The sequence below is a fragment of the Desarmillaria tabescens genome (genome assembly GCF_030435595.1).
Source record: "Desarmillaria tabescens strain CCBAS 213 chromosome Unknown EV420scaffold_57, whole genome shotgun sequence".
Taxonomy (NCBI): Eukaryota; Fungi; Basidiomycota; class Agaricomycetes; order Agaricales; family Physalacriaceae; genus Desarmillaria; species Desarmillaria tabescens.
The window spans coordinates 113,922-137,698 of NW_026848356.1; the positions used below are offsets into that span (position 1 = coordinate 113,922).

General features: G+C 47.5%; 8 protein-coding genes across 8 annotated transcripts; 1 reads left to right on the top strand and 7 right to left on the bottom strand.

The window, feature by feature from the left end:
* Window positions 1–1,104: 1,104 nt before the first annotated feature.
* EV420DRAFT_1649138 (uncharacterized protein) lies at window positions 1,105–2,045 on the bottom strand (the record flags this gene model as incomplete). Its single annotated transcript, XM_060478263.1, has 5 exons — window positions 1,105–1,341; window positions 1,443–1,610; window positions 1,683–1,704; window positions 1,760–1,945; window positions 1,981–2,045. The coding sequence occupies 5 exons, from the start codon at window positions 2,043–2,045 to the stop codon at window positions 1,105–1,107; spliced, it is 678 nt and encodes a 225-aa protein (XP_060324800.1).
* A 2,145-nt stretch (window positions 2,046–4,190) lies between these two features.
* EV420DRAFT_1277832 (terpenoid synthase) lies at window positions 4,191–5,497 on the bottom strand (the record flags this gene model as incomplete). The annotated part of the gene is made up of 5 exons (XM_060468049.1): window positions 4,191–4,568; window positions 4,627–4,909; window positions 4,959–5,133; window positions 5,268–5,290; window positions 5,343–5,497. 5 exons carry the CDS (start codon window positions 5,495–5,497, stop codon window positions 4,191–4,193), a joined length of 1,014 nt encoding a protein of 337 aa, XP_060324801.1.
* A 1,263-nt stretch (window positions 5,498–6,760) lies between these two features.
* Window positions 6,761–7,362, bottom strand: EV420DRAFT_1768530 (uncharacterized protein; the record flags this gene model as incomplete). The annotated part of the gene is made up of 2 exons (XM_060480975.1): window positions 6,761–6,927; window positions 6,975–7,362. 2 exons carry the CDS (start codon window positions 7,360–7,362, stop codon window positions 6,761–6,763), a joined length of 555 nt encoding a protein of 184 aa, XP_060324802.1.
* Window positions 7,363–7,391: 29 nt separating this feature from the next.
* Window positions 7,392–9,847, bottom strand: EV420DRAFT_1752014 (uncharacterized protein). Its single transcript, XM_060480387.1, has 4 exons — window positions 8,555–9,847; window positions 7,984–8,022; window positions 7,857–7,936; window positions 7,392–7,719 (listed from the first exon to the last, which is right to left on the bottom strand). Exons 1-4 carry the CDS (start codon window positions 9,822–9,824, stop codon window positions 7,690–7,692), a joined length of 1,419 nt encoding a protein of 472 aa, XP_060324803.1. The 5' UTR covers window positions 9,825–9,847; the 3' UTR covers window positions 7,392–7,689.
* Window positions 9,848–11,115: 1,268 nt separating this feature from the next.
* On the bottom strand, window positions 11,116–12,508 carry EV420DRAFT_1314910 (terpenoid synthase; the record flags this gene model as incomplete). Its single annotated transcript, XM_060468645.1, has 6 exons — window positions 11,116–11,568; window positions 11,625–11,907; window positions 11,966–12,140; window positions 12,192–12,230; window positions 12,277–12,299; window positions 12,357–12,508. The coding sequence occupies 6 exons, from the start codon at window positions 12,506–12,508 to the stop codon at window positions 11,197–11,199; spliced, it is 1,044 nt and encodes a 347-aa protein (XP_060324804.1). The 3' UTR covers window positions 11,116–11,196.
* On the bottom strand, window positions 12,187–12,889 carry EV420DRAFT_1576113 (uncharacterized protein; the record flags this gene model as incomplete). The annotated part of the gene is made up of 2 exons (XM_060474486.1): window positions 12,187–12,230; window positions 12,277–12,889. A coding segment is annotated over one exon (222 nt), but the record flags the coding sequence as incomplete, so codon positions are not given.
* Window positions 12,890–13,974: 1,085 nt separating this feature from the next.
* On the bottom strand, window positions 13,975–15,505 carry EV420DRAFT_1340632 (uncharacterized protein). The gene is made up of 7 exons (XM_060468926.1): window positions 15,234–15,505; window positions 14,999–15,179; window positions 14,746–14,949; window positions 14,666–14,697; window positions 14,288–14,610; window positions 14,088–14,226; window positions 13,975–14,041 (listed from the first exon to the last, which is right to left on the bottom strand). The coding sequence occupies exons 1-6, from the start codon at window positions 15,442–15,444 to the stop codon at window positions 14,149–14,151; spliced, it is 1,029 nt and encodes a 342-aa protein (XP_060324806.1). The 5' UTR covers window positions 15,445–15,505; the 3' UTR covers window positions 13,975–14,041; window positions 14,088–14,148.
* Window positions 15,506–20,651: 5,146 nt separating this feature from the next.
* EV420DRAFT_1022601 (terpenoid synthase) lies at window positions 20,652–22,289 on the top strand. Its single transcript, XM_060465358.1, has 6 exons — window positions 20,652–21,015; window positions 21,068–21,090; window positions 21,138–21,176; window positions 21,226–21,400; window positions 21,453–21,735; window positions 21,794–22,289. Exons 1-6 carry the CDS (start codon window positions 20,864–20,866, stop codon window positions 22,169–22,171), a joined length of 1,050 nt encoding a protein of 349 aa, XP_060324807.1. The 5' UTR covers window positions 20,652–20,863; the 3' UTR covers window positions 22,172–22,289.
* The last annotated feature ends 1,488 nt before the right edge of the window (window positions 22,290–23,777 follow it).

Below are 23,777 nucleotides of genomic sequence, written 5' to 3' on the forward strand. Positions count from 1 at the left end.
CCTCAAAAGCGGGAAAAAATCACGGCGGTCACGGGAATAACTAGCGACATATGAGCACTAAGACTATGGTCGAACAAAATGGACGTTACGTGTCACGATGCGATGCCAGGGTGACTGGTGCTATTTGTGCGATAAGACGGTGGTTGAACAAAAAGTGGAGTTTTGTGTCACGATTTGATGCTCCATCAGGAAAACCGTCCCTCCGAGTTGAAAGGCTTTGGGTATTCCAAATATCTTCATCGCGGCAACAATTAGTACATCGTAATTCAAACGTTCATCCTATCAAGAGTAATCGCTGATTTGGGCGTGTACCCAAGGTAGTTCTTCACCTCGCATACATACAATCTTGTTTCAAGAAGCACTCTTGACTATTGGCTGAGACTAGGTCGACCATCCTTGGGGCGAAATATCTTCACAAAGAGCTTGGCCGTTCGAAGAGATATTGGCGAGAAACCGGCTTGAAACATCGCTTCTTAATTCAGACATGCATCCGAGCTAGTTCTTCCCGCGATCTTCGCGTCGCATAGTCTATAGATGGAATCTGGTTTCAAAAAGCATTCTTGACTATCGGATTAGTCCGACTGAATCCGTGGCGACTGTTCATATCTTCACAAAGAGATTGGTCATTCAAAGAGATCCTGTCTAGAAACTAACCTGAAACATCGCTTTCCTTCTGCCAACGTCGGTGGCGTCTACAGACTGTGAGAGAAGGCACGATAAGCGCTCTGCAAATTTACTCGCCTATGACCGTGACACCGTTTACCACGCAGTTTTATTTAATTGCTATCTTGTAGAACCGAGCTTGTGTGGTAGGACCTGTCATGCCGAACGAACGGAATACGGTTGAAATTTGAAATCTCTTGACTTTTTACTATTCATGTATAACTGTCACCAGCCTGCGCGTGTGCCAACGATATTAGTAGCACCAAGCCTGGCATCGTTCAGGCGAGAGACAAGAGGAAGATGTTCGGATTAGGAGGCACGTACATCGGAGACGCGAAATTTGGAGCGAGGGTTTGGGGGGAGTGAAAGCGTCCTATGTAGTTAAACGGATCTGACATTGAACTGAGATCCAAAGTACCTCTCACTTCCGAAATTCCGGCATTATATGCCGCCGACCGAGTTTGCGATGTCGTGTAGATATAGAGATGCAATAACTTCTGTCTCTGGTCCCCATGACGGTATCTCCGTCCACAATATCAAACACTTATTCCTCGTTGACCGGTGAATATCTTCCATCCGGAGAGTGCGGAGGCCGCATTTCAGCTCGTTCATGATGCAAACAATGATGTTATGGAGGGACTCTTCCAGTGCCGGCTCTTTATTGTACGAAACAAGGTCCTATGAAATGTGCGCATTAGTGCTGCAGTCGTGCGAGTTTCACGAAAGGCTATAAAGACATTACATGATTCATGATTCATGATCACTAGATCACAACCTACACTTTTCAGAGCAACGACAGTTGGAGGATTGAACACCTCGTCAGACAAATCATAACTGAGCTCTAGTATGGCATGCACCATGTAGATACCGAGATTTAGACGAGGAGTATCAACATAATCTCCGGCATTCCGGAATCCGGATATGACGGTGGCGTCGGCCCTCCGCTTCTTGAACCACCGTAGAATCCACATAATGTTTGAAGCTTTTCACGAAGTGTTTCTGAGGTACTACTAGCTGACTTCACGCGAAGAGTCCCAAAACCTGTAGGTCGATAATAGGCAGCCTGACACACGAGCGGAAATAACTTCACTCTTACGCAATGATACCAAGAACTATCTCGTCACTAGACCGAGGTTTAAAAGGATTTCTAATGGCGTCCATGACGACATTTGCGTAATCGACGCCTTCGGAAACAGAGTTGTCGGTGTGCTTACCGAAAACCAAAGCGAAAAGGAAAGTTATCAGATCGCACACAGTGCAAAGGCGTTCTACGAGAAAATTACTACAAAAAAATGGATCAAGAATTAACCTGCATACTTTTTGTTGTTGTTGAGCATCCTAGCGACGCCGTAAACCTTGGGGTCAACGTCAATAACCGACATGGCGTCTGAAAATTTTCATGTGGTCCAGTAGTCCAGCCTCCATGGGACGCGCTCCAAGTCTCAATAGTACGATGAAGTGATATGTGGCGTCCCATATACCATTATCGAACGCAGTGACGAGGTAACAGATAGGGTCAAAAGTTGTTGATGGTCCGGGCGTGGTGTTTACGACATGCCGAACTAGAGCAAATAGAATACTCGAGGATGACTTTTGGGATGTGTGGAGGGTAGATAGTACGCCGGAAATTGAGGGTAAGCTTGACATCCTCGTATGCGAAGACGGATAAGATAGCAAGGAGCATTCTACAAAAAAATATGCCATACTGAGATTCAACTGGTCGTTGAACACTGTTTGGTATCTGCGTGCACAGGAGGCGAACGGAACCGACGATGAAAATGGTTCTCCGCCTCACTAGATCTCCCGGTCGCCCTTAATTATTCCAGCATACAGAAAACCGCCGAGGCGCAGTCGAGGGAACGTGCTCAGACGAACGAGCTATCGGGGAGTAGTGCAACCGTCTTCGGTACATCCTCCCTGAGTCCCTCACACCTTCTTCTTTCTCATGTCGCGGCCGGTAGACCGCTGTCCAGTCCAGACAGGGGTACTATCAGGATTGTTGTCCTGGGATCGAGTACTTGTATTTTGGTGTTGAGAGGTACTTTGCCTAGCGGTTTCATGTCTTTCGGTCACCACGTCTAAAACAGTAAACGATAATGTTATCATCCTGGTGGACAAGGTCTCTAGCAAAGAAACTTACCTCAGCCAATTATCCGGCCTTCAGGCAACTCGATACAAAAAACCTTATTGATTCCTTCCAAGTATCAGGCCGACCAACGTAGGTACAACAAGGTGAGACAAGATTCGGGTTTTTCTCCCTTTCCTTGGAAGTTACTGGTGGCGGCAAGCGACGAGAAAGTAGTTCAAACTCCGAATCAACCCTTTGGGTAAGTTTGCGTGTCTACACCAGGTCGGGCCGGATGACACCGTTTCGGAGGTTGAAACTACTTCTCCGTCCATGTTCTGTCCACCGCGTCCGCATGCCTGTGTGCAGCGATAATTGTCTCTTCGTTATGGCTAATTTTTCTTGGGAAAAGGTGTGAAGACTTGTGGGGCATGGTCTGTCCAAATCCATTTTTTGTCAGTCAGGCAGCAAGCGCGTTGAGAAATCAGATAGAATATGATCAGATACTGAGTCGGAATAAGGTACAGAATAAGTAAATATAGTAACCGTAAGTAGCCGAATGAGCACAGCCTCAGCATTTTTGAGCCCGACCCGGCTTGCTGAACTTGATGATATATTTTTCATTTCTCTGAGACTTTTATCTCACTGTTTCAAGTGACCCTTTACTCATCGTTGGTTTTCGCAGACTCTCAGGCTTAGCTCTCTAGGCAGGACCAATTAACGTGGCCCTTATGCATTGTCCTCTTCAATGACTCCGAGCAATAGGTTTCGGATGGTTCTATATACAGGGACGCCCATAGTGTTTTGCTACCTAGATGCTATAATATCTCTGGGAAACATTCCAATCTTCGTTGTGAAGGACGAGGGCGTCACCCGAAAAGGCGAGATGGAACGCTGTCCGTCGAGGCATCCATTTCTTTCAGTAACCGAGCAATCGAGCATGTTTGAGAGCATCATCAGCCCTTCGGGTTCTTCCTGCACATTCGTTCAGTTTTGCATTTACTCTCACTAACGCCACCTAACCTGAGTGTACTCGTTCATGCGGAGCAGGGCGGACTCCAGTGTCCTTACGTTTTAAAAACATGCACGATTCTTGTTCTATGGACATTACCTCGCATTCGCAGTAGGCGTGGCCGTTACGTTTCATGATGATTATATACGGATATGGGTCCATATAGGTCCAAAGGATCCGCGGAAGCAAAACCGATCAATGCTAACAGTTGGAGTCAGCATGCAGAGGTCTGAAAACATGTGGAATCTTTGGCCTCTTTTTATAAATATGTGTTTCAAGGGCAAGACACTCATTGCCGTCGTTGAGACACTAGTGTCGTAAGCCAGAGATCTCATCAGTGGAATTAGACTGTGCACGCACTATTCGATCTTCCGAACAGATAGCAGGTACCAGTCGATACACTATATGTTCTTCCGGCTACTGTAATATACACGAAAGTATAGCTAACGGCTAAGCAGAATGGTATGCGTGTATGAGAAGCGGTTCGCTCGCCGAAAGTTGCTTGGGCATCAGAGTAACCAACCTGTGCTTTTGAACGGCTCTACCATTTGATCCAAAGTACCTCTCGCTCTCAAAACACCAGCAATAATCTGCCCGGACCCAATTCCCAATGCCGTGTAGATAGCGGGATGCAAGATCATCGATTTCAGGTCCCCAGGACGGTATCTTCGTCCACAGCGTCAAAAATTGGGCTCTGATCGAGCGATAGTGTTCTTCTACCCACGATAAAGCCTGGCCGAGATCACAGCTCAGCTCGTTCATGACAGAAGCGATGATGTTATGAGGATGCTCTTCAAGCGCTTGCTCCTTATTGTACGAAGCAAGGTCCTGTAAACAATCATGATTTATGAGTCCCGCCCTCAACGAAAAGAGAAGGAATATTCACATTATCCATGATTAGCAGGTCACAGCTCAAATTTCGCAGAGAAACGACGGTTGGGTGGTAGAACACCTCGTCAGGCAAGCCATACCCTAGCTCTAGCATTGCATATGGTGGGTAAGCGCCGATGGTAAGACGACGGACGTCGAAATAATCTTCAATATTCCGAATATAGCGATGATGGCGATCCTTTGCTTGTTGGACGACAGAATCTGTATAATGTCCAAAGCTTTCGACGAAACGTTCCCGGGAGGTCCGGCTTGCCGACTTGATGCCAAGCGCCCAAAACCTGAGATCGTCGTCAGAATGAACCAGTAACAAAAGGCACGGAACCTTACTCCTGTGCAACGACCCCAAGAATTACCTCATCCTTGGGTCGAGGTTTAGTCGGGTTCCTGATTGCGTGCATTACGATGTCTGCGTATTGGCGGACAACTTCAGGAGTAGCGTTGTCGGTGTACTCGTCGAAAACGAAAAACAAATTCATCATGTCGCATACGGTGCGAAGATGTTCTACGACGTGGTTAGCCACAGGAAGAGAGAGCGAAACAACGCCAATACCTCTGGACGCTGTTGGGTATGCCAGCGAGGATAATAAACCTATGAACAAGTTCAGTATCGCCCCAGGTAGAGAGAACGAGACATACTGAAGTCACAACGATCAAATGCACTGAAAAATGTCGGTCAGTAGGAGCTACAAAGCGGTACAATCGAGAGCACACCTCTTCACTTCCGGTCCAAACGCTCTGAAGGAACAGAACCAAGTACCTGATTCCCTCTTCACTTCCTCATAATGAGAATTGATTCTGCGAGACCATGGCCAATAGACCAGAGTGTCCGGAAGGCGAATAACTATGAGGTCGGATCCAGAACTCATACTGTAGGACATTGAAATGAGACGTTGATGTTTCTACACCTGGAGATGGTCTGCACCTTTATACTTGGACTATTGCCGGTACGGCACTTCTCGGGTAGGCGTTATCTGCCTTCTAAAGGAATGAATTGCCGGGTCAAAGTCGAGACCAGCCACCATTACTCCCAGATATTAAATCTAGGACCAGTGGAGGTACCATGGTATGTTATCGCGAGCATTTGAGATGTCAGGGGGAAATGTTTAACAGAACGGGATGCGCTAGGTAATGCCATATGTTTGTTTTACTCCACAGCAAACAGATCCGCTTACTGGGAGAAATTGACTCCCGTCAGAAGGAGAACTGAGCATGAGGCAATGCGCAAAGGTCCCCAGACAGGTATTCTCGAGTTCCATGTAGCAGGCAATTAACTGCACGCTCCATTGCATAGACAGATACTGAGCTGAATAGAGTGAAAAATCTGCTAAATAGAGTTACAAATTGCCCTTAGATTCCGAGCACTATGGAGCAGAGAAGATGGTATGGAGCAAAGATGATGGCCTAGGCCTCAAAAGCGGGAAAACATCACTGCGGTAGCGGAGATAACTGGCGACATATGAGCACTAAGACAGTGGTCGAACAAAACGGACCTTACGTGTCATAATGTGATGCCAGGATGACTGGTGATATAAGTGCGATAAGACGGTGGTCCAACAAAAAGTGGAGTTTTGTGTCACGATTTGATGCAAAAGGATTTGGGAATTTGGAATATCTTCATTGCGGCAACAGTTAGTACATCGTGGTTCAAATGTACATCCTAATCAAGAATAATCGTTGATTTGGACGTGCACCTAAGCTACTAGTTCGTCGCCTCGCATAGATACAATCTTGTTTCAAGAAGCACCCCTGACTATCGGGCGAGACTAGGACGACTATCCTTGAGGTGAAATATCTTCCCCAAGACCTTGGCAATTTGGAGAGAGCTCGTCGAGAAACTGGCCTGAGACATCCAAGAAACATCGATTCTTAGCCCAGACATGCACCCAAGCTAGTTCATCTTCACGCGATCTTCGCGCTACATAGTCCATAGATAGAATCTGGTTTCAAGAAGCACTCTTGACTATCGGGTTGGCCTCACTGAAGCTGTGGAAACTGTCCATATCTCCCTAAAGAGCTCGGCGATTCGAAGAGAGCTTGTCGAGAAGCTAGCCAGAAGTATCTCTTTCCTTCTACCATGGTCGATAGCATCTACAGAGGCACGATAAGCGGACACCGCCTGCCAGTCTTCTTTAATCGCTGTCCTGTAGGACCGAGCTTGTGGTAGGACCTGTCATGCTGAACGAACGGAAGAAGCTTGAAGCTAGAAGGCCTTCGTCGTTTATCACACGCTGTAATCCAATATATGCATGAACGTTAAGTTTGATTGATAGCGGCACAACAAGGTGTAGTGGTAGAACTACAGTGATATGAAAACAAAAAGAACACTGGTGGCGAGGGTATCACCTGCCTGCGCGTGTGCCGACGATATCAGTAGCACCAAAGGACCAGGCTTCGAGAAGGCGAGAAACAAGAGGTAGGCATCAGGGTTAGGAGATGCGTACATCGGCGAAGCGAAATTTGGAGCGAGGGTTTGGGGAGGAGAGTAGCCATGAACGACTGTGGCATTGGACTCAGATCCAAAGTACCGTTCACTTTCGAAATTCCAGCATTCGATACCGCGGACCCAGTTTGCCGTGCTGTGCAAATGTAGAGATGCAATGACTTCGGACTCCGGTCCGAGTCCCCACGACGGTATCTCCGTCCACAGTATCAAAAACTTATTCCTTGTTGACCAGCGAAGATCTTCCACCCACAAGAGTGCAGCATGGAGGTCGCATTTTAGTTCGTTCATGACGCATACAATATTTTTATTTTTTGGAACCCCCTTGGTTATGGGGATGCTCTTCCAATGCCCGCTCTTTATTGTATGAAGCAAGGACCTATGAAATGTGCGCATTAGTGCTGCAATTGTACGACTCACGAAAGGCTAGAAAGGCTTTGCATGATTCATTCACCAGGTCGCGATCTAGACCATGTAGATACCGATGTTCAGACGACGAATATCAAAATAATCTTCGACATTCCGGATATGACGGTGGTGTGTCGATCCTCCACTTCTTGGAGTACAGAATCCATATAACGTTCAAAGCTTTCCACGAAGTGTTTCTGAAAGATACTACTAGCCGACTTCATACCAAGGGTCCAAAACCTGTAGGTCGATGATAGGAATCAGCCCGTCACACAAGCAGAAATAACTGTACTGTTGCGCAATGATACCAAGAACTAGGCCGATGTTTAGAAGGGTTTATAATGGCGTCCATAACGACATCTGCGTAAGTGACGAACGATTTCAGGAGGAAAGTTGTCGGTGTGCTCATCGAAAGCGAAAAAGAAAGTCATCGGATCGCGCACAGTGCGAAGGCGTTCTACGAGGAGATTACTACAAAAAATGGATCAAGATTAAGGTGCATACCTTTTGTTACTGTTGAGCGTCCTAGCGACGCCGCTAAACCTTGGGGTCAACGTCAATAAGCGACGTAGCATCATGACTCCAAAGGAAATGCCATAACGCGATCGAATGCTCTGGAAATCTCTCCAGTCGGTTTAATCGGACACTACAACGTAACCCAAGAAACGTTACAGCCGGGGCTTGGTGGAAGTCAATGAAGTATGCATGAACGGTCACGAAAACGATTTTACCCCGCTTTCTACTAAATTTTCCAGAAAGTTACCGATATCTATGTTTCCCAGGGCGTGGGATCTGCTGGAAAGTCAGCTCAGCGCTTCTTCAGATGATGTGGGAAAGGAGCACGGTGGTAATCCAATCTATACATGAACGTTTACTTGGATTGATAGCGGTACAACAAGGTGCGAGATATACTAGATGGTAGAACTACAGTGGTATTACTATGGGAAAAAAAAGGACACGGGGGTGGCGAGGGTATCACCAGCCCGCGCGTGTACCAACCATATTAGTAGCGCCAAACCAAGGCGTCGAAAAGGCGATCGGGGAGAGGAAGGCATTGGGGTTAGGAGACGCGTACATTGGCGACGCGAAATTTGGAGTGAGAGTTTGGGGAGGGTACACAGGTTGCGGGGGATAGGCTTGGGATTGTGGAGGCGGAACTGGTTGTCGGGATGGCGGGGAATAGTTGTCGGGAGGGATATAGCCTTGGGATTGTAGTGGAGAGCTTTTTGGAGGCTGATAAGGGCTGGCTGAGCTGGTTTGAGGCGGCTGATACGAGCTCGGCTGGGGCTGCGATGGATAGCCATGGGCTGGGAATTGATAAGGGTTCGTTTGAAGGAAATGAGCCTGTCAGAGGCTGAGTTGGTGGTGGCTGGAACAACGTCTGCGAGCTGGTTTGAGGAGGGAACGAGCTGGTTTGAGGCTGAGCTGGTAGGTGGATGATACGAGCCCGTCTGAGGCGGTGACTCGTCGCCCTCTGTGGACGTATCCGACTCTGAATCCGAATCCGAGCCTGAATCCGAGTCCGAGTCGTCCGGTTCGACCCATTCTCCCATCAGATACCTCCCTTTTGGCTTCGCCCTCTTCTTGCGCCTCAAACTCTTCTCCCACTCCCGAATCTCCGCCTCCTCTTGAACAGACATGATACTCGTCTGTCTCGCAATCGTCTTGGTAATCACACCCGGGTTGTCCCTCAACCAATCCTCGACCAACCTCACCGCATCCCGGATTCTCACGCGCATCTCCGCCAACTTCCACGCAGGCCATGCATCGTACCCCATCGTCGCACACTCCGCCCTAACCCACTGCTCCACGATCTCCTGCGTCCACTTCCCGCCTCCTTTCACTCGGAGTCCATTCAGGAGTATCACCACCACGTCACCCGCATCGTACTTTTCGTATCGCATGAGCTTCAGGCCGACAGCCCACCCAGGTGAGACGCTGACCATGCGAACGCTCCCCCGCTCAAAGATCGTATTCTGGGTGAGATTCCCAGGGTGCGTGCTGCCCTCCCATACACCAGGGGGCAGTGCCACGTCGGCGTCGGCGTTCATCCAATCGGCACCTAGACCTGGGAAAGCTCGTGAGGTTTCGGTGATCGCGCGTGTTAGTGTCGTGCGGACGTCTTCGCCGAATGGTTTGGCTAGATAATCAACATCTAGGGTGCTTTGTCGGGAAGTCGGGATTGTTTGATAAGAAGGGTGGAGGAGCATCGCAGCGCCGCCGTGTATGACAAGTAGCAGAGACGGGATGTAGTATGGCGATCCAGGATCTGAGAGTTGGTCGCAGAGGAACTTGAGGAGCATTTCCAGCATGTCGCGCGCCAGTGGGAGGGTGTTAGTCGTCATCTTTCCAGCATTAGTGTTAGTAGTGGTCAACAAACCGAACGGAACCTTTTTATTCCCGCCTCGTGTAAGTCACGTGAGAACCCTAAACCCGACGATGCTGCGCCGTTGCCACGAGGCTATCTCGATTCCACAAACCCTTTACAATTCTCTCAGGTGTTACTGATTGGCTGAAACCCTGCTGCTGTGTGATCCCTCGTTCCGGTAACAGCACCACATGCGTTCTCCATACCCCTTCAGCGTGTTCACACAGCTGCCTCTGACTCAACGCGTCAAATAACCCCATGCAAATTTTTCACTACAGCTACAACGGTACCCGTATGCTATAAGAACGGGTAGCACAGCATTCCTCACAGGTTCGGGCGGGAAGACAACTCGTCTTCGCGCGTATTCTTCTGGGAGGCGCCTCGTCGCTTCCCCAGTATTGCCACACTTGATCCCTGGACGAAACCTCATACAGCGTTCACTGGCTGGGGGATCAAGTTTGGGCTACTGAGATTCTAGACCACCGCCAACGTTACTGTCCGTAGTCCCCAATGAAAGGAAGAATGCCGAACGGGACGCGTCGATCATGACGTACCTGGAATCTGAAGCGGGCGAAAATCCCCCATGTTAGTGACAATTTTCCTCTAGGATTCTAGAGCGTGAAGACTAATTACGATTACGAACCCCTGCCAGGGTAGAAAGTGTTCCGAGGGCTGAGTTGCGTGCATGCGTGTATTGCTGTCTTTTCATTATGGTGGGAACTGCTACTCATGTCAACATGTATTCCTGTGTACTTATTAACCGACATGCTGTGTGTCGTAAATATATCAGGAATAGCCTCAGAATCATAGCGCCCAACTTCTTTTTGCATGATGTCGAGTTGCATCTATGATCACTCGTTCGTCAGGGCGTGTGCGGTATCGTTGCCACGATACAGCCTCGTGAGCGTGAGTTGTTTTTAATGAGTCGTCTAAGAGGAATTTGGAGGAAGAGGTGTTCCATTTACCAAGCTGAAGAATATTGGTACTTTCTGATAAAGGTCTAGCGATGAACTGTTTTCGTCGTCGATTGAGGCTGGGACTAAGAACCTCCCAGGGGAAGACTTATGGATAAGACTACCGGTATGGTTTTTCGACGTCACAACTAAGATCTCAGATCTCGGATGGAAGATTATCCGTTGAACTGAGCTTGATGAGAAGAGATCCATCTTCAACTTCCTCGGAAATCTTCCTCTCCGATATTCAGGTACTGAAACTTGACTCATAACAACGGGGGGCAAGCATCAAAAAATACCGAAGCACTGTACAAAGGCCCTTGACAGCAACAGCAAAAAATAAAAAATAAATACAACATACCCCGAAAGAAACGATAATGTAGGTCCGGTGAAAGATTATAGCGTCTGTCCAAGAAGTGACGAGTCACTCATCAAAAACCTCTTGGGCATGAGAGTAACCATTCTATGCTCCTGCACCGCTCTGCCATTGGATCGAAAATACCTCTCGCTCTCAAAACTCCAGCAATAATCCGCCCGTACCCCATTCGCCACGCCGTGCAAATACTGGGATGCAAGACCATCGATATCAGGTCCCCAGGACGAGATCTCTGTCCACATCCTCAAAAATCGGTTACGGATAGACCGGTGGCGATCGGATACCCACGATAGAGCTTCCCCCAAATCGCAATTCAGCTCATGGATGACGGAAGTGATGATATTATGGGGATACTCTTCCAGCGCCTGCTCTTTATTATACGAGGCGAGGTCCTGGAAAGACATGAGCATCGCAACCGAACGGAAGGATAGAACTTGAAAAACCTTACATTATCCAGGATTATTAGGTCACAACTCATCTGTCGCAGAGCAACGACAGTGGGATGGTAGAACACCTCGTCGGGCAAGTCATACCCTAGCTCTAACATCGCATATGACGGGTCAACACCAATGGTAAGACGTCGAACATCAAAGCAATCATCTATGCTCCGGATACAGTGCTGATGACGATCCTTTGCTTGTTGGATAACCGAATCTACAAAATACCCAAAGCTTTCGACAAAGCGCCTCTGGGAAGTCTTGCTCGCCGACTTGATGCCAAGTGCCCAAAACCTGAAAGAGGGGGGATCGTTAGTGCGAGCGGAGACTGGAGGGAAGAAAACCTTATCACTCCTGTGCAATGGCCCCAAGAACGACCTCGTTTCTGGGCCGTGGTTCATCCTGGTTTCTGATAGCGTCCATTATAATATCTGCGTATTGTCGAACTGTCTCAGGAGGAGCGTTGTCGGTGTACTCGTCGAAAACGAAGAACAGGTTCATCAAATCACACGCAGTCCGAAGATGTTCTACAACGCAGTTAGCCGCACAAAGAGAGAAAGCGAAACGACTCACAGTACCTCTGGATGCCGTTGGGTATGCCAGAGAACATAATAAACCTATGAGCAAGTTCAGTACCACTCAACTACAGAGAACGAACCATACTGAAGTCGCAACGATCAAATGCACTGAGTAAATCCGATCAGTATGAGTTAAGTATAAAGCAGCGTAATCGAGAGCATTACAGCTGAGCTTCCGGTCCAAATGCTCTGAAAGAACGAAACCAAGCCTGTGATGCAGCCTTGACTTCCTCATAATGAGGGTTGATTCTACGAGTCCACGGCCAATAAGTGAGAGTGTCCGGAAGGCGAATAATGATGTCGGTACCAGAGGTCATACTGAGAATGCCGAGTCGACTTGCAGATCTCTACAGTTATATATTACCGCCTTCTGTTGGCAGTTCGGAGTCTACAGAAGGGTCAAATGCCCAGAGCCTTCGGGTTTTGCGAGTGCATGAAGCAAGATATTCATTTTCATGACAAGATAAGAAAGAAGACGTCAATTGAGGGACTTGACCAGTCGACATTTCTGGAGAATGAATGGATCAGATCATGGAAGGGTAAGCAGTAGTTGCTTTTTGAACGTATCGTTGGTACTGCTTCTGATGAAAAACCATTTAGAGTTGCCACAAGGTTGATCAGTATACTCAGTCCTGAATTTCGCAGGAACCGAAACCGTAGGGAGATGGTAGCCGTAGATAATTCAAATTTTAGTGAGTATTGCTGCGAGACCGAGATGAGAAGCTTCAGGATTGTGTTGGGGCGCAGATGCGCTCGCAAACGTAGTTGTCTTGTGTGTATATCTATAGTAGACGGTTGTTTAAATGTTTAAACAAGAATGATCCGCTAAATACGGATAGACATCAGTTACGGTATTCGAGATAAAAACGGACCCAGCTATAGACCTAAATTGTGGAAGGTGAGGCGATCATTGAAAAGGACCGGTAAGTGGAGATGTCAATGATCCCATTCACACGTTGTCGGTTTTATTTGCGTTGCCGGTCCGTAAACGTTTTGTGATCCAAGAACAACTGTTCAGCTTGACGGCTTGATGCAGATGCTTGATGCAACTGGGTGAAGATGCGATCGGGCAGGAAGAAACAGTTGCACAGTCCTCCTATACTTGCATGCAGGTAGGACGTCTGTTTGTAGCAGATGGTTAGTTCAAAAGGAGTGATTTGTGAAATATGGATAGGCTGACGGAAGTATCAGCCACGTTTTTCAGAGAAATATCGATCGAATAATAGATCTTAGTAACCAGCAAGCATGGACTGGATATGACAACGACGCATTTCACAGTAAAGTTGCTGTCAGGAGACTTCGAGATCATCAACTCACTTCCTCTTGAACAGGTTTCCGGTTCCCTTCATTTCCGGTCCAGAATGTTTCACGGTTCCTGACAACGAAGATCAATGGTTTCAGCTGGAGTTTTAAGGTATTCTACGTACCGGTTCCCCTCCTTCAAGACTGAGTTTATTGCGTACGAATGCGGTCGAGCATGTGGAAACGGCCGTGCGTCCCTGTAGCTCTCGTTATTTAGTACTCATTTTCACTGGATCGGTTGGAGGATCCATACCAAGATCCCTGCCATCGTCAAGATTTCAAGAGTTACCGGTGAAATAGAAACACCGGGGATAGCAGCTAAAATGAAGAGGGATGTTCCGCACAACGTCCGAGAAGAGATGAGCGAGAAGCGAGCATTAACCTTCGTGTGAATATGCGGCATCAAACATAGGACCTTCTCATCATCAATAACGGACCTGAGCGATAGCCTACCACATATTTGAGTCCATTTAACAAAACCTCCTAGCAGAATGGTAAGGAAAGCAGTCTTTTCATTTCGGCTGACAGGATATAGTCTCTGTGAGATCCTGTTGAAGTCAGGCCTATCCAAACATGATAGACTTGTCAACTCACCCACTACCGTCAGATACTTCGTACCTAGATCCAGCAATATACGTTCAGGCAAACGTAAATCTCAAGGCTTCGTTAAATACGTTTGAGCCACCTCCGAAACCTTGGGATCAATTTTACCCAGAATCTCTAGCATTTCATCCTAAACAAGGAAAACGAATCACCTATCAATCCCACGAATTGCTCAGCAAAGATCCACTCACCCAAACCTTATCCTGGACGATCTTCCCATCCTCGCTGATCACAAAGTCGCTCTCCTCTACGACCTCAGACATGTGAATGTACTTTCCCCGAAGTTTCTCCTCATTATCCAGAGATCCTACTGCACCGTAGACTAGCTGCCGGCTCCCCTCTTCCGTAGTGAACGCAAATTCCTCTCGTCTCTTTCGCATACGCTCAGCCTGCTCGCCAGAGGCACCAGATCCGAGACCCGAGAAACAAAATCCGGGGTTCACAGAGTTGACGGTGATAGCTGGGGAAGACGGGACATGAAGCTGAAGAGCTCGGGCAAAGAGAACGTTGAGCACTGGCGTTACGAGTGAGGCAGAGTTCATATGAAGAGGAATCAATGGGTTACCCACGTTTGGTATCACGATATCGGTGCTCCATTACCCTATTTATAGGTCAGTGCACAAAGAGGTCATAACGAATCGAGACGCACTCTTTCGTGCAATACTCCTCGTCTGACAGCTTCGCAAGGATACCTGGAGAAGCGATCACATCCGTTTCGATCTTCGTCCAGTAGTGGGTGTCGCTTGCAACGATTACTAGTCTCGGATTCACTGAATGGTTGCGTGCCGTCTCGAGCATTTTTGGGATCATACGAATAGCGAGTAAGCCGGGTCCGAGGTTGTTCGTGTGTATCCTAAAGATATCAATGAGTATTCGTCACCCAGAGGCAGGTAGTCGCATACGTTTTCTCCCAACCCTCCACTTGTTCGTAGTCCCGTGTAGCAATGCCAGCATTCTCTACGAGGATATCCAATCGCTCCAGTTCTCGGTCAGCTCTATCAGCGAACGCAATGACACTGTTGAAATTGAGGAGATCGATAATCCAAAATTCTGCCGTGGAATAGCCAGTGTCGGCTTGGATCTCTGTAAGGATCAGGATCAGCCAGGCTCGCAAATCTGATAATCGAATGAACCTACCGGCAAGAGCTTGCTTCCCCTTTGCTTCATCTCTTGCAGTCAATACCAGCCGCGCAGGGTTCATCCTAGCAAAATGTTTCGCGGCTTCGAATCCTAGTCCAGCATTAGCGCCGATCAGGACAAGTGTCTTCCCGCTCAAGTCAGCGGTGACGACAGCGGGCACAGGTCCGGTCTGTTCTGCGACCCATTGCTCGTGAGTTCTGGGAGCCATTGTAAGGTATCAAGAAGCTGTTTGTGCTCCCCGGCTTTATAGCATAAGGTTTGCTCGCAACCCGTTCTCATCGCATGCGGGCCAGAAATAGATTCTCTCCGCAGCTTGCACCTCAATCCTATTATAAACGATGTAGTGATAGCCGTGAATCGGCCAAGTCGAGATGAGGCAAGTGGCCGTCACCCTACCTACGCCGGAATGTGAGTCGCATAGGAGCTGAAATACGACAATGAGACTTACAATCTATTTGGTACCATTCTGGTGGATCAGATGTATACATTCCTACAGTGGAACCAAGTAAACCGTGTGATGATAGCAAAACAAGCAAGAAGGCCGTATAAGATAGCAGGCGGACATAAGTGTGGTTAGTATACCCATTGTGAAGAAGTCCTCCGCGCTGAATGCCAGACTATTAGTCACATCATGGCCCACACATGGAAATGCACATACATTCCATTGAATACCCCATCGTTGGTGCGTTCCACAATGTGATCCGTGGAGTGGAGAGATACCATGGGAACAAAATAAAGTAAGTAGCAGCAGTGAAACAGGCAGAACGAGCACTTCAGAGATGTAATATGACGACAAACATCTTCGCCTTCAGCGAGACAGCAGTCTTCTCGCCATAGGAAGGGCAGAAACGATAGGATTGACTCGTACTTGCCAGCAAAAGGATTGCGTTGGTTGCTTGAGAACACAGGATGGATAGTTTTCCAAAGATAGTGATAGCATTGAACAGAAAATCTAACAGATATGTGTATGTATGCGCCTGTCTAGACGTCAGACAAGAGCAAGAAAGACAAACGCGAGAACGCACATATCATATTATTGCAATCCCATCCGGACGGTTGAAGTAGAGTAGCGAACTAGAGAATATTAGCGAGATGCCCCAGGGAGGGGAAAAATACTCACGCGCTGCCAGAACTTCCTGGTTCCGACCACATCTATAACCAGACTCCAACGAAGACGCTCGTCCTTCCGCTTTGAGATAGCAAAAGGCGGTTAGTTAGAAACGCTGTTGAAAGAAACCGGCGTGCATACTAGCGTTGGGTTCCTTGTTCCTTTGGCGAGGTAGACTTTTCGTCGTAGTTACTACTGGAGAGATAAGAGTCTGAATGCATATAGACGGCGAGCCTACTTACTGATCTCCCCCGGCATGCTAGAGACTTCGCTCTTCAAGGACTCTCCCTCGTGCATTGATGTCTCAGCTTTTGTTTCGCGTTTCCGGTACCGGTTCGTGAAGGCGTGACGGAAGGCGAGATTCATCTGTAGAGTGGAGATCATTATCGAAAAGCGAATGGGCGAGTAGTTTATGTGGTGCGGTGGTGGAGGTTGTGGTGGAAATAGGTGAAAGAGAGGCAACTCTCTTGTTGGTCGCGTGAATGTCTCGCTGCCTTTTTTGGATAACGCGTCGACTCCTTTCAACTAGGCGCGCCTTGGGGATACTGAGAGCTGGATTTCCGTATGTAGGCTACAGAAGAATTATCAATGGCGACAATGATAGGTAACCCGATGGTTGTGAACCTTCAGCCCTTTGTCTATGCGGGTAATATCGGGGGAGCAGGGAGGCTAATTGGCTAACGATTAGCTACGAAGATGGCAATAAGGAGTATGCGACATATCTATATGCCCAAACCTATTTCTCCAGAATCCTGCCAACATTCAACTGTCAACTCGCATCGTCGCTGCGTGGATTTCCTACGCCATCGTTGGTCACCGTGAGTTCTTAATGGGTACTATCCTAGAATTTGCCTATGTCATGAAGCTCCTCATCGCGAGAGTCTTCACGTTTTGTAATAGCATCATCCTAGGAGTAGTAGTGACGCGAGATAAGATGCGGACGTGATGATAGCAGTGCAGAAGGACAAGTCAATTTCAAAATCAGCCTTCCTCATTTTGGTTTGTCAGCATCTCAGGTCGACGAGTACTAAAGCGTCTCAGAACTTGAGGATAGCAGTCAATACCCATTCGTTATCATATCTTGAGTCTCTAGCACCGTCCCCGGGCTCGATTGTAGTATCGAATAAAGTAAATTCAAAATAAGATAAAATTCTGCCGATGAACCTCGGTAACAAATTCTTTGTTCAGATGTCTAGCGCTATTGTTCGTGTGAGTATTCAAATTACTAATAGATAGTTTGTTGTATACTGCCAAAAAGTATTCGACCTCCCTCCGAGACTATTTCATCCTCGCCACTGTGCAACGTTCTAAGAAATATGCGATAGTTCACCAGAGGTAGATGCAGCCCCTGCATACCGGCACTCCTGAACGGCCCGTGGAGTGACGGTGTAGAACGATCCAATCCCAGGTTCACGAATCGCTAGACTCAGGGAACTCTGCGGAGGTAAGAGGATGATATTTGGAGTTTTCGTCCTGGTCTGCACCCAGGTCCCCGCACTCAAAAGCAATCCAAATTCAAGTAAAACTGAATTGAAGATTTGTTCAACATGCTCGGACTCCGATGGGAGACAAGTTCTGAAATTCGGATAGAAGGAATCAGCATGACATGATATGTTGATGGTAACATACCCGATACGTCACGTTGAATTAATCCCTTGCCAGTGAAATGCCGAAGGTTGCTGATAGTACTCGTAAGTCTGTGCAACTATGCAGAAGAACAGATACTGCAAATAAATACATTACTTGATCCAAAATGACTGTCAGAATCGAAGTCAACACTACTGAGCTCAGGAAAGTGGCTGAGTTCACTTACCAGTTGAGTCACATCACGAAATGAACCGCATTCACCAGAAATAGACGAAAATCAGGGCCACGGCGACGTCATCGAGGTCTTGGTTCACCGACAAGTGGTGAATGGGCAAGGTGAGCATCGTGAGGCGGATTTAGGCCATTGATATGCTTGATACGTCAAGGGTATCCTGTTCATTCGAAAGATGGAAGAATTACACGAGAACGGTGGGGATCGAGAAACACGCAGAGGAGAACATTGTGGTAAAAGAACTAAAGCTCCGTACGGTTCCTTGAATACCCGGGTCCGGGTGTCTGAAAACCTATTAATTTTGAACCCGCAGATCAGCAGGTCCGGGTCAGCAAACAGGCAACTTGATCAATTTGACGCGTCAGCCACGTACTCCCACGGCTTTCTTCTTTCCGTCGTACCATCATATCTGCTCACGTCACTCACTCATGCTTTCGGTGATGTAGTCTTCACCCTCTAAACCTCAAGGGACGCCTGCAATGTTCAAAAATTCGGGAGCAAGATAATTTTGATGGAAGATATCACCTTAACTGCGCATGTAGGTAAGCGGCAATTCGTATTAGTGTCTTCTTTGAACCTTCTAACGTGTTTCCGTTTCACGTCAGGATTAGAAGACATCAGGCGATAATTCACTCAAGAGACGAATAAGAGATTTTAAACATCATGCCATCATTACACGGCACAGTATCTCCATGCACGCAGGACGCACAAGGATACGACTTGTAACAGCACTAAGAAACCCAATCCTCCCTACCATCTAGTCAACTTCCAAGCACGAGAGCTCACAAGCGACCCAAGTTGAACTACCCCAGCCGTTGTAATACAGATAGTCAGGATCATGGTGCGTAGCAAGGAAAAACAGCATGTCACTGAATACGTCAAGGCGGAGTCGGATTGGCACGCATACAGGAACAATAGTGAGATATGTATGAGATTACAAGGACATGACACCACGAGAACAGGTGTGAAAATAAACCTAACATAAATACGAGAAGAAACGTAGAAACCCATGACCATAACGAACTCCACTTTGAACGGATGACTCAAGAGGGCATAGAACTCAATTAGATTCACCGAATCTACCGCAAAAAGCCATTAGCGTTCTCCCGGTACCCACTACCAAGTAACGGGAAATCCCGCATGAATCTGTCATGTGAGATCAAGGAAGCGAGCCTTCCCGCTTGCCGGCCTTAGTTGGTTATTAACAAAACCCTCGGAGGAAGAAGGTAAAGAGACAGTTGGGTTTATTAATAAAACCCTCCTAGTCCTAGCTTGGTCCCAGCCCGTGTTCAGCGATGAAACTCTTGCTGAACAGGTGGGTGCACTGGCGCAGGCTGCTTCCAAAAAACGTATTGCGCTATATTGTTATAGCAAACAAATTCGAGTTTTTCTTCCTTATTTCGTATGAACTGAAAGTTTACCTACCATCACCCACACCTCACATATACTTACCAGGCTCATCTTGCAAATATCAAAAGAGTACGCGCGCTCGAATCGCTCGAATTCTGGGAAGGGATCAGCGCCACGGGTTCTTTTTCATCCCACTTCCAAACTCAACCTTTTGGTCCCTTTTGAAGACGGTTTTCCTGATGCAGCATCAACTTGTGACATTGAAATCCACTTCTTGTTTAATTCGACCTCCATCTTGTTGCTCACATACTTATCGATGTCACCCGTCATCCTCGCATCACGTCGTGATATGTAAGGTCTATTTTGCTTTAATTTTGCTCGACCATACTTATCCAGGGCCCCACCGATGATATCATTGATACGTAACTCCTTCCGAATTCTGGTTGCCGGCAGCCGCATACAAGATAGGCACACAGAGAGCCATCATCGAGTCTTTACCACAATGGTTTAAGTTGACCCGCTGCAATGGCGTGAGTTTGCTACGCTTCTTATCTGGGAGTATCCTGCTCACGACAAGTAACATCAGAACAGAACCGCTAATATCAGTGGCGTCTATTCGGACCATCATAATGAGCGTAAACCACTGCCGCCGCTGCAGTGACGCGTTCCGCGCATAGGCTACTATGTAGCGTGCACTTATTACTATTTTGAAAAATGATGAGATTCACAAAAAAGAAGAAAAAGTTTTAACTTTTGACATGACCAACGCCAATCTGCCATAGTCTGCTATCTGACTCGTAGACAACCTATGACGTCGACCGTCATAGCCCTCTAAGTGCGAACTCCGAGATCCGAGGTCTTTTAGTGGGGCCCAAAACATTTAATTATTTTTCGGAGTCGAATCATTTTTGAATCATCGCCTGCTACTGCGTTTCAGAGGGAAGTAGCTCGAGAACACCTGGTTGGCTCCTTTGTGGCGTACTTCATGCTCACTCTATTTCTGAAGAGATTTGATTGCTCCCAGTGAAGAGATTGGGCTGTCGGGGTGTAGAACAAGCATATGACATTACTTACAGCATACCGTCCTGTCAAGTACCAGGCACATTTACCCCGAAATCACAGATGCTCACGATAACACGCCAGCCAAAGATCCATGGGTACCTCCGCCGATCACAAATTCAATGCCCGGAAGCAAATTCAACGGTGGCTGGTCTCGATTTGGGCCCGGTAACTGCTTTATTTAGCAGGCGAGGCCTACCGAGAAATGTTCAACGGCAATGGTACACATATAAAAGTGTAGACCACCTCCAGGTGTAGAAACATCGACATTTCTTTTTAACATTGCCTAGTATGAGCTCTGAATCTGACATAGTCATTCATCTTCCGGACACTCTGGTCTATTGGCCATGGTCTCGCAGAATCAATCCTCATTATGAGGAAGTGAAGACCGCATCGGGAGCTTGGTGCCGTTCCTTCAGAGCGTTTAGACCAGAAGCTCAGAGGTGAGCTCTAGGTTGTACTGCTTTGAGGATCCTACTGATCGGCGTTGTTCAGTGCATTTGACCTTTGCGACTTCAGTATGGGGTATTCTCTCTACCCAGGACGATACTGAACTTGTTAATAGGTTTATTGTCCTCGCTGGCATACCCAACAGCATCCAGAGGTATTGTCGTCGTTTCACAGTTTTCTTTATGTCCCTAACCATGTTGTAGAACATCTTCGCACCGTTTGCGACATGATGAATCTGTTTTTTGTTTTCGACGAGTACACCGACAACGCTACTCCTGAAGTTGTCCGTCAATATGCAGATATTGTAATGGACGCCATTAGACACCCGACTAAGTCTCGACCCAGCGACGAGGTAGTCCTTGGCGTCGTTGCACAGGGGTAAGGTTCTTTCTTACCCTTCAAGTCCAGTTCGCTCTGACGATGACTTGAGGTTCTGGGCACTTGGCATCAAGTCGGCGAGCAGGACCTCACAGAAACGCTTCGTCGAATGCTTTGGACACTATACGGATTCTGTCGTCCAACAAGCAAAGGATCGCAATCAGTGCTATATTCGGAATATTCAAGATTATTTCGACGTCCGCCGTCTTACCATCGGTGCCTATCCGTCATATGCAATGCTAGAGCTAGGGTATGACTTGCCTGACGAGGTATTCCACCATCCAACCATCGTTGCTCTGCGACATATGAGCTGTGACCTGCTAATCATGGATAATGTAAATATTCCTTCTTTTTCCATTGAAGACAGGACTCACGAATCATGATGATTTACAGGACCTCGCTTCATACAATAAGGAGCAGGCGCTTGAGGAGTATCCCCATAACATCATCGCTTCTGTCATGAACGAGCTGAGTTGTGATATTGGGCATGCCTTACCGTGGGTAGAAGAGCACCATCGGTCGATTAGAACAAAGTTCTTGAGGACGTGGGCAAAGATACCATCCTGGGGACCTATAATCGATGGCCTTGCATCCCGCTATGTGCACGGTATTGCGAACTGGGTACGGGCTGATTATTGCTGGTGTTTTGAGAGCGAAAGGTACTTTGGATCCAATGGCAGACTCGTTCAAGAACATAGGATGGTTACTCTCATGCCTAAGCAGTATTCGATAAGCGAGCCGCTTCTCATACATGCTTACCAATCTGCTTAGCCGTTAACTGTAACGTCGTGTACGTTTTCAATATATTCCACTCTGCGGTTACTGGTATGCTAGTCGGTGTCCAGGTCCGAGCTAGGCAGAATAACACAAAACGTGTACTGGCTGGCTGCAAAGACAACAATGAATACCTTATTCTCATAGAATTGAATGAATCGCACCAGACCGTTCCGCTTGCTCGGTTGGATAGATCGCGGTATTGAACCGATGAGCATTGCTGCTTCCGCGGATGCTAGGGCCTATAGGGACACATAAATGTATACAGTTTGCCATGAACCGGCGATACCATTCGAAGTGGCGGAAAAACGAGGCACCGTCCCATTTTGGCCATATGCTCTTGCAATTTTGGGAAGTGTCCATCAAGGGTGCGTCTTGCATTCTCTCGCAGGCCTCTACGGCAAGTTGATGAGTCGTAAGACTGGCAGAAATTATACTAGAGCCGACTTTATCGCATGATTGATGAAGGTCTTCTTCAGAGTCGACCGCAGGGCAGTGCGGTAGGCACGAAGATTGTTGTCTTGAAGGAAGCTAAAAGCGAAGCATCAGTTAGACAAGTGTTGGGAGCCCGAAGAGTCGATGCGCTGGGGAAGTATTTAAGCATGCAAGATGGCTCGATTATTGAAAGGAACATATGCTTTGTCTCGCCTTTCCTGCACCCAACAAGTTCAAATTCCCATCTTCACACAGACAAACATAGTTCCCCGAGGGTAGTTATAACAGACATATACATATAAATCCTTCTAGATGTCAGGCAAGGGAAGGAAGAGTAAAACAAGAACGCACAGATCACATAATTATAATCTTATCCAGGCGATTGAGGTAGGATAGCAAACTAGACAAGATTAGTGAGAATACTCTGGGGCGGAAAAAAAGACTCACGCATTGTTGTAACTTCCTGACACCGTCCATGTCTCTAGGAATGGTGTTCGGTGTTCAGCTTGCAAAAACCGAAGGACAGTTTGCTAAGAACGCCTTTGAGGAGGCGATTCTTCCTTGCAGCTACCGAATATATGATGGTCGGTATGCATCAAAGACGACACAATTGCTCACTAAACTTCCCTGCCGGCCCTTTACCGTCTCGTTCTTGCAAGGGAATAACTCGGTGTTCGTCTCCCGCTTCTGGTACAGATTCGTGAAGCCACGACGTAGAGCGGAGTTCATGTCTGGAGTAGAGATAATTCTCGAAAGACGAGTAAGTTGTGCGGTGTGGTAGTGGTGAAGGCAACTTCTAGTTGGGTTCAGAAACGCCCAACTTCAATGTTGGACAATGTGTCACCTTCTTCCTATCGGGTATGTCACGCTAATACTAAGAGCTGGATTTATTTGAAGCTACGTATCAGCAATGGAAAGGACGATAGGTAACCCTAACAGAAATGCACCTTCGGCTCGTTGTCTGTGCGAGTAGGCCCCCAGAAGCTCCCGCCAAACTTTGTCCGGCAAAAATCCCAAAATCGGTCCTCAAATATGCAACTTTTGGGACTCAAAGTATGCTAACTCGGACAGAGTCGCTTTCGGGCCTCCCGGGCCGGGGCCCCGTACGGAACCGGCCGCCTGAATCGGGTACAGTTATTTACCGGTCAATGAAACAGCAAAATTGGAT

What these genes read in the sequence shown, in the direction of transcription:
- EV420DRAFT_1752014 (XM_060480387.1), bottom strand. Translation starts at nt 9,824, where the DNA reads ATGACGACTAACACCCTCCCACTGGCGCGCGACATGCTGGAAATGCTC. An exon ending in CCAAATTTCGCGTCGCCAAT is followed by an intron (nt 8,023 to 8,554) that starts GTACGCGTCTCC and finishes GTTGACCCCAAG; the next exon opens with GTTTAGCGGCGTCGCTAGGA. An exon ending in ACAACTTTCCTCCTGAAATC is followed by an intron (nt 7,720 to 7,856) that starts GTTCGTCACTTA and finishes ATCGACCTACAG; the next exon opens with GTTTTGGACCCTTGGTATGA.
- EV420DRAFT_1340632 (XM_060468926.1), bottom strand. Translation starts at nt 15,444, where the DNA reads ATGGCTCCCAGAACTCACGAGCAATGGGTCGCAGAACAGACCGGACCT. An exon ending in GTGGAGGGTTGGGAGAAAAC is followed by an intron (nt 14,950 to 14,998) that starts GTATGCGACTAC and finishes TGATATCTTTAG; the next exon opens with GATACACACGAACAACCTCG. An exon ending in GAGGAGTATTGCACGAAAGA is followed by an intron (nt 14,698 to 14,745) that starts GTGCGTCTCGAT and finishes ACCTATAAATAG; the next exon opens with GGTAATGGAGCACCGATATC.
- EV420DRAFT_1022601 (XM_060465358.1), top strand. Translation starts at nt 20,864, where the DNA reads ATGAGCTCTGAATCTGACATAGTCATTCATCTTCCGGACACTCTGGTC. An exon ending in ATACCCAACAGCATCCAGAG is followed by an intron (nt 21,177 to 21,225) that starts GTATTGTCGTCG and finishes ACCATGTTGTAG; the next exon opens with AACATCTTCGCACCGTTTGC. An exon ending in CTTGGCGTCGTTGCACAGGG is followed by an intron (nt 21,401 to 21,452) that starts GTAAGGTTCTTT and finishes CGATGACTTGAG; the next exon opens with GTTCTGGGCACTTGGCATCA.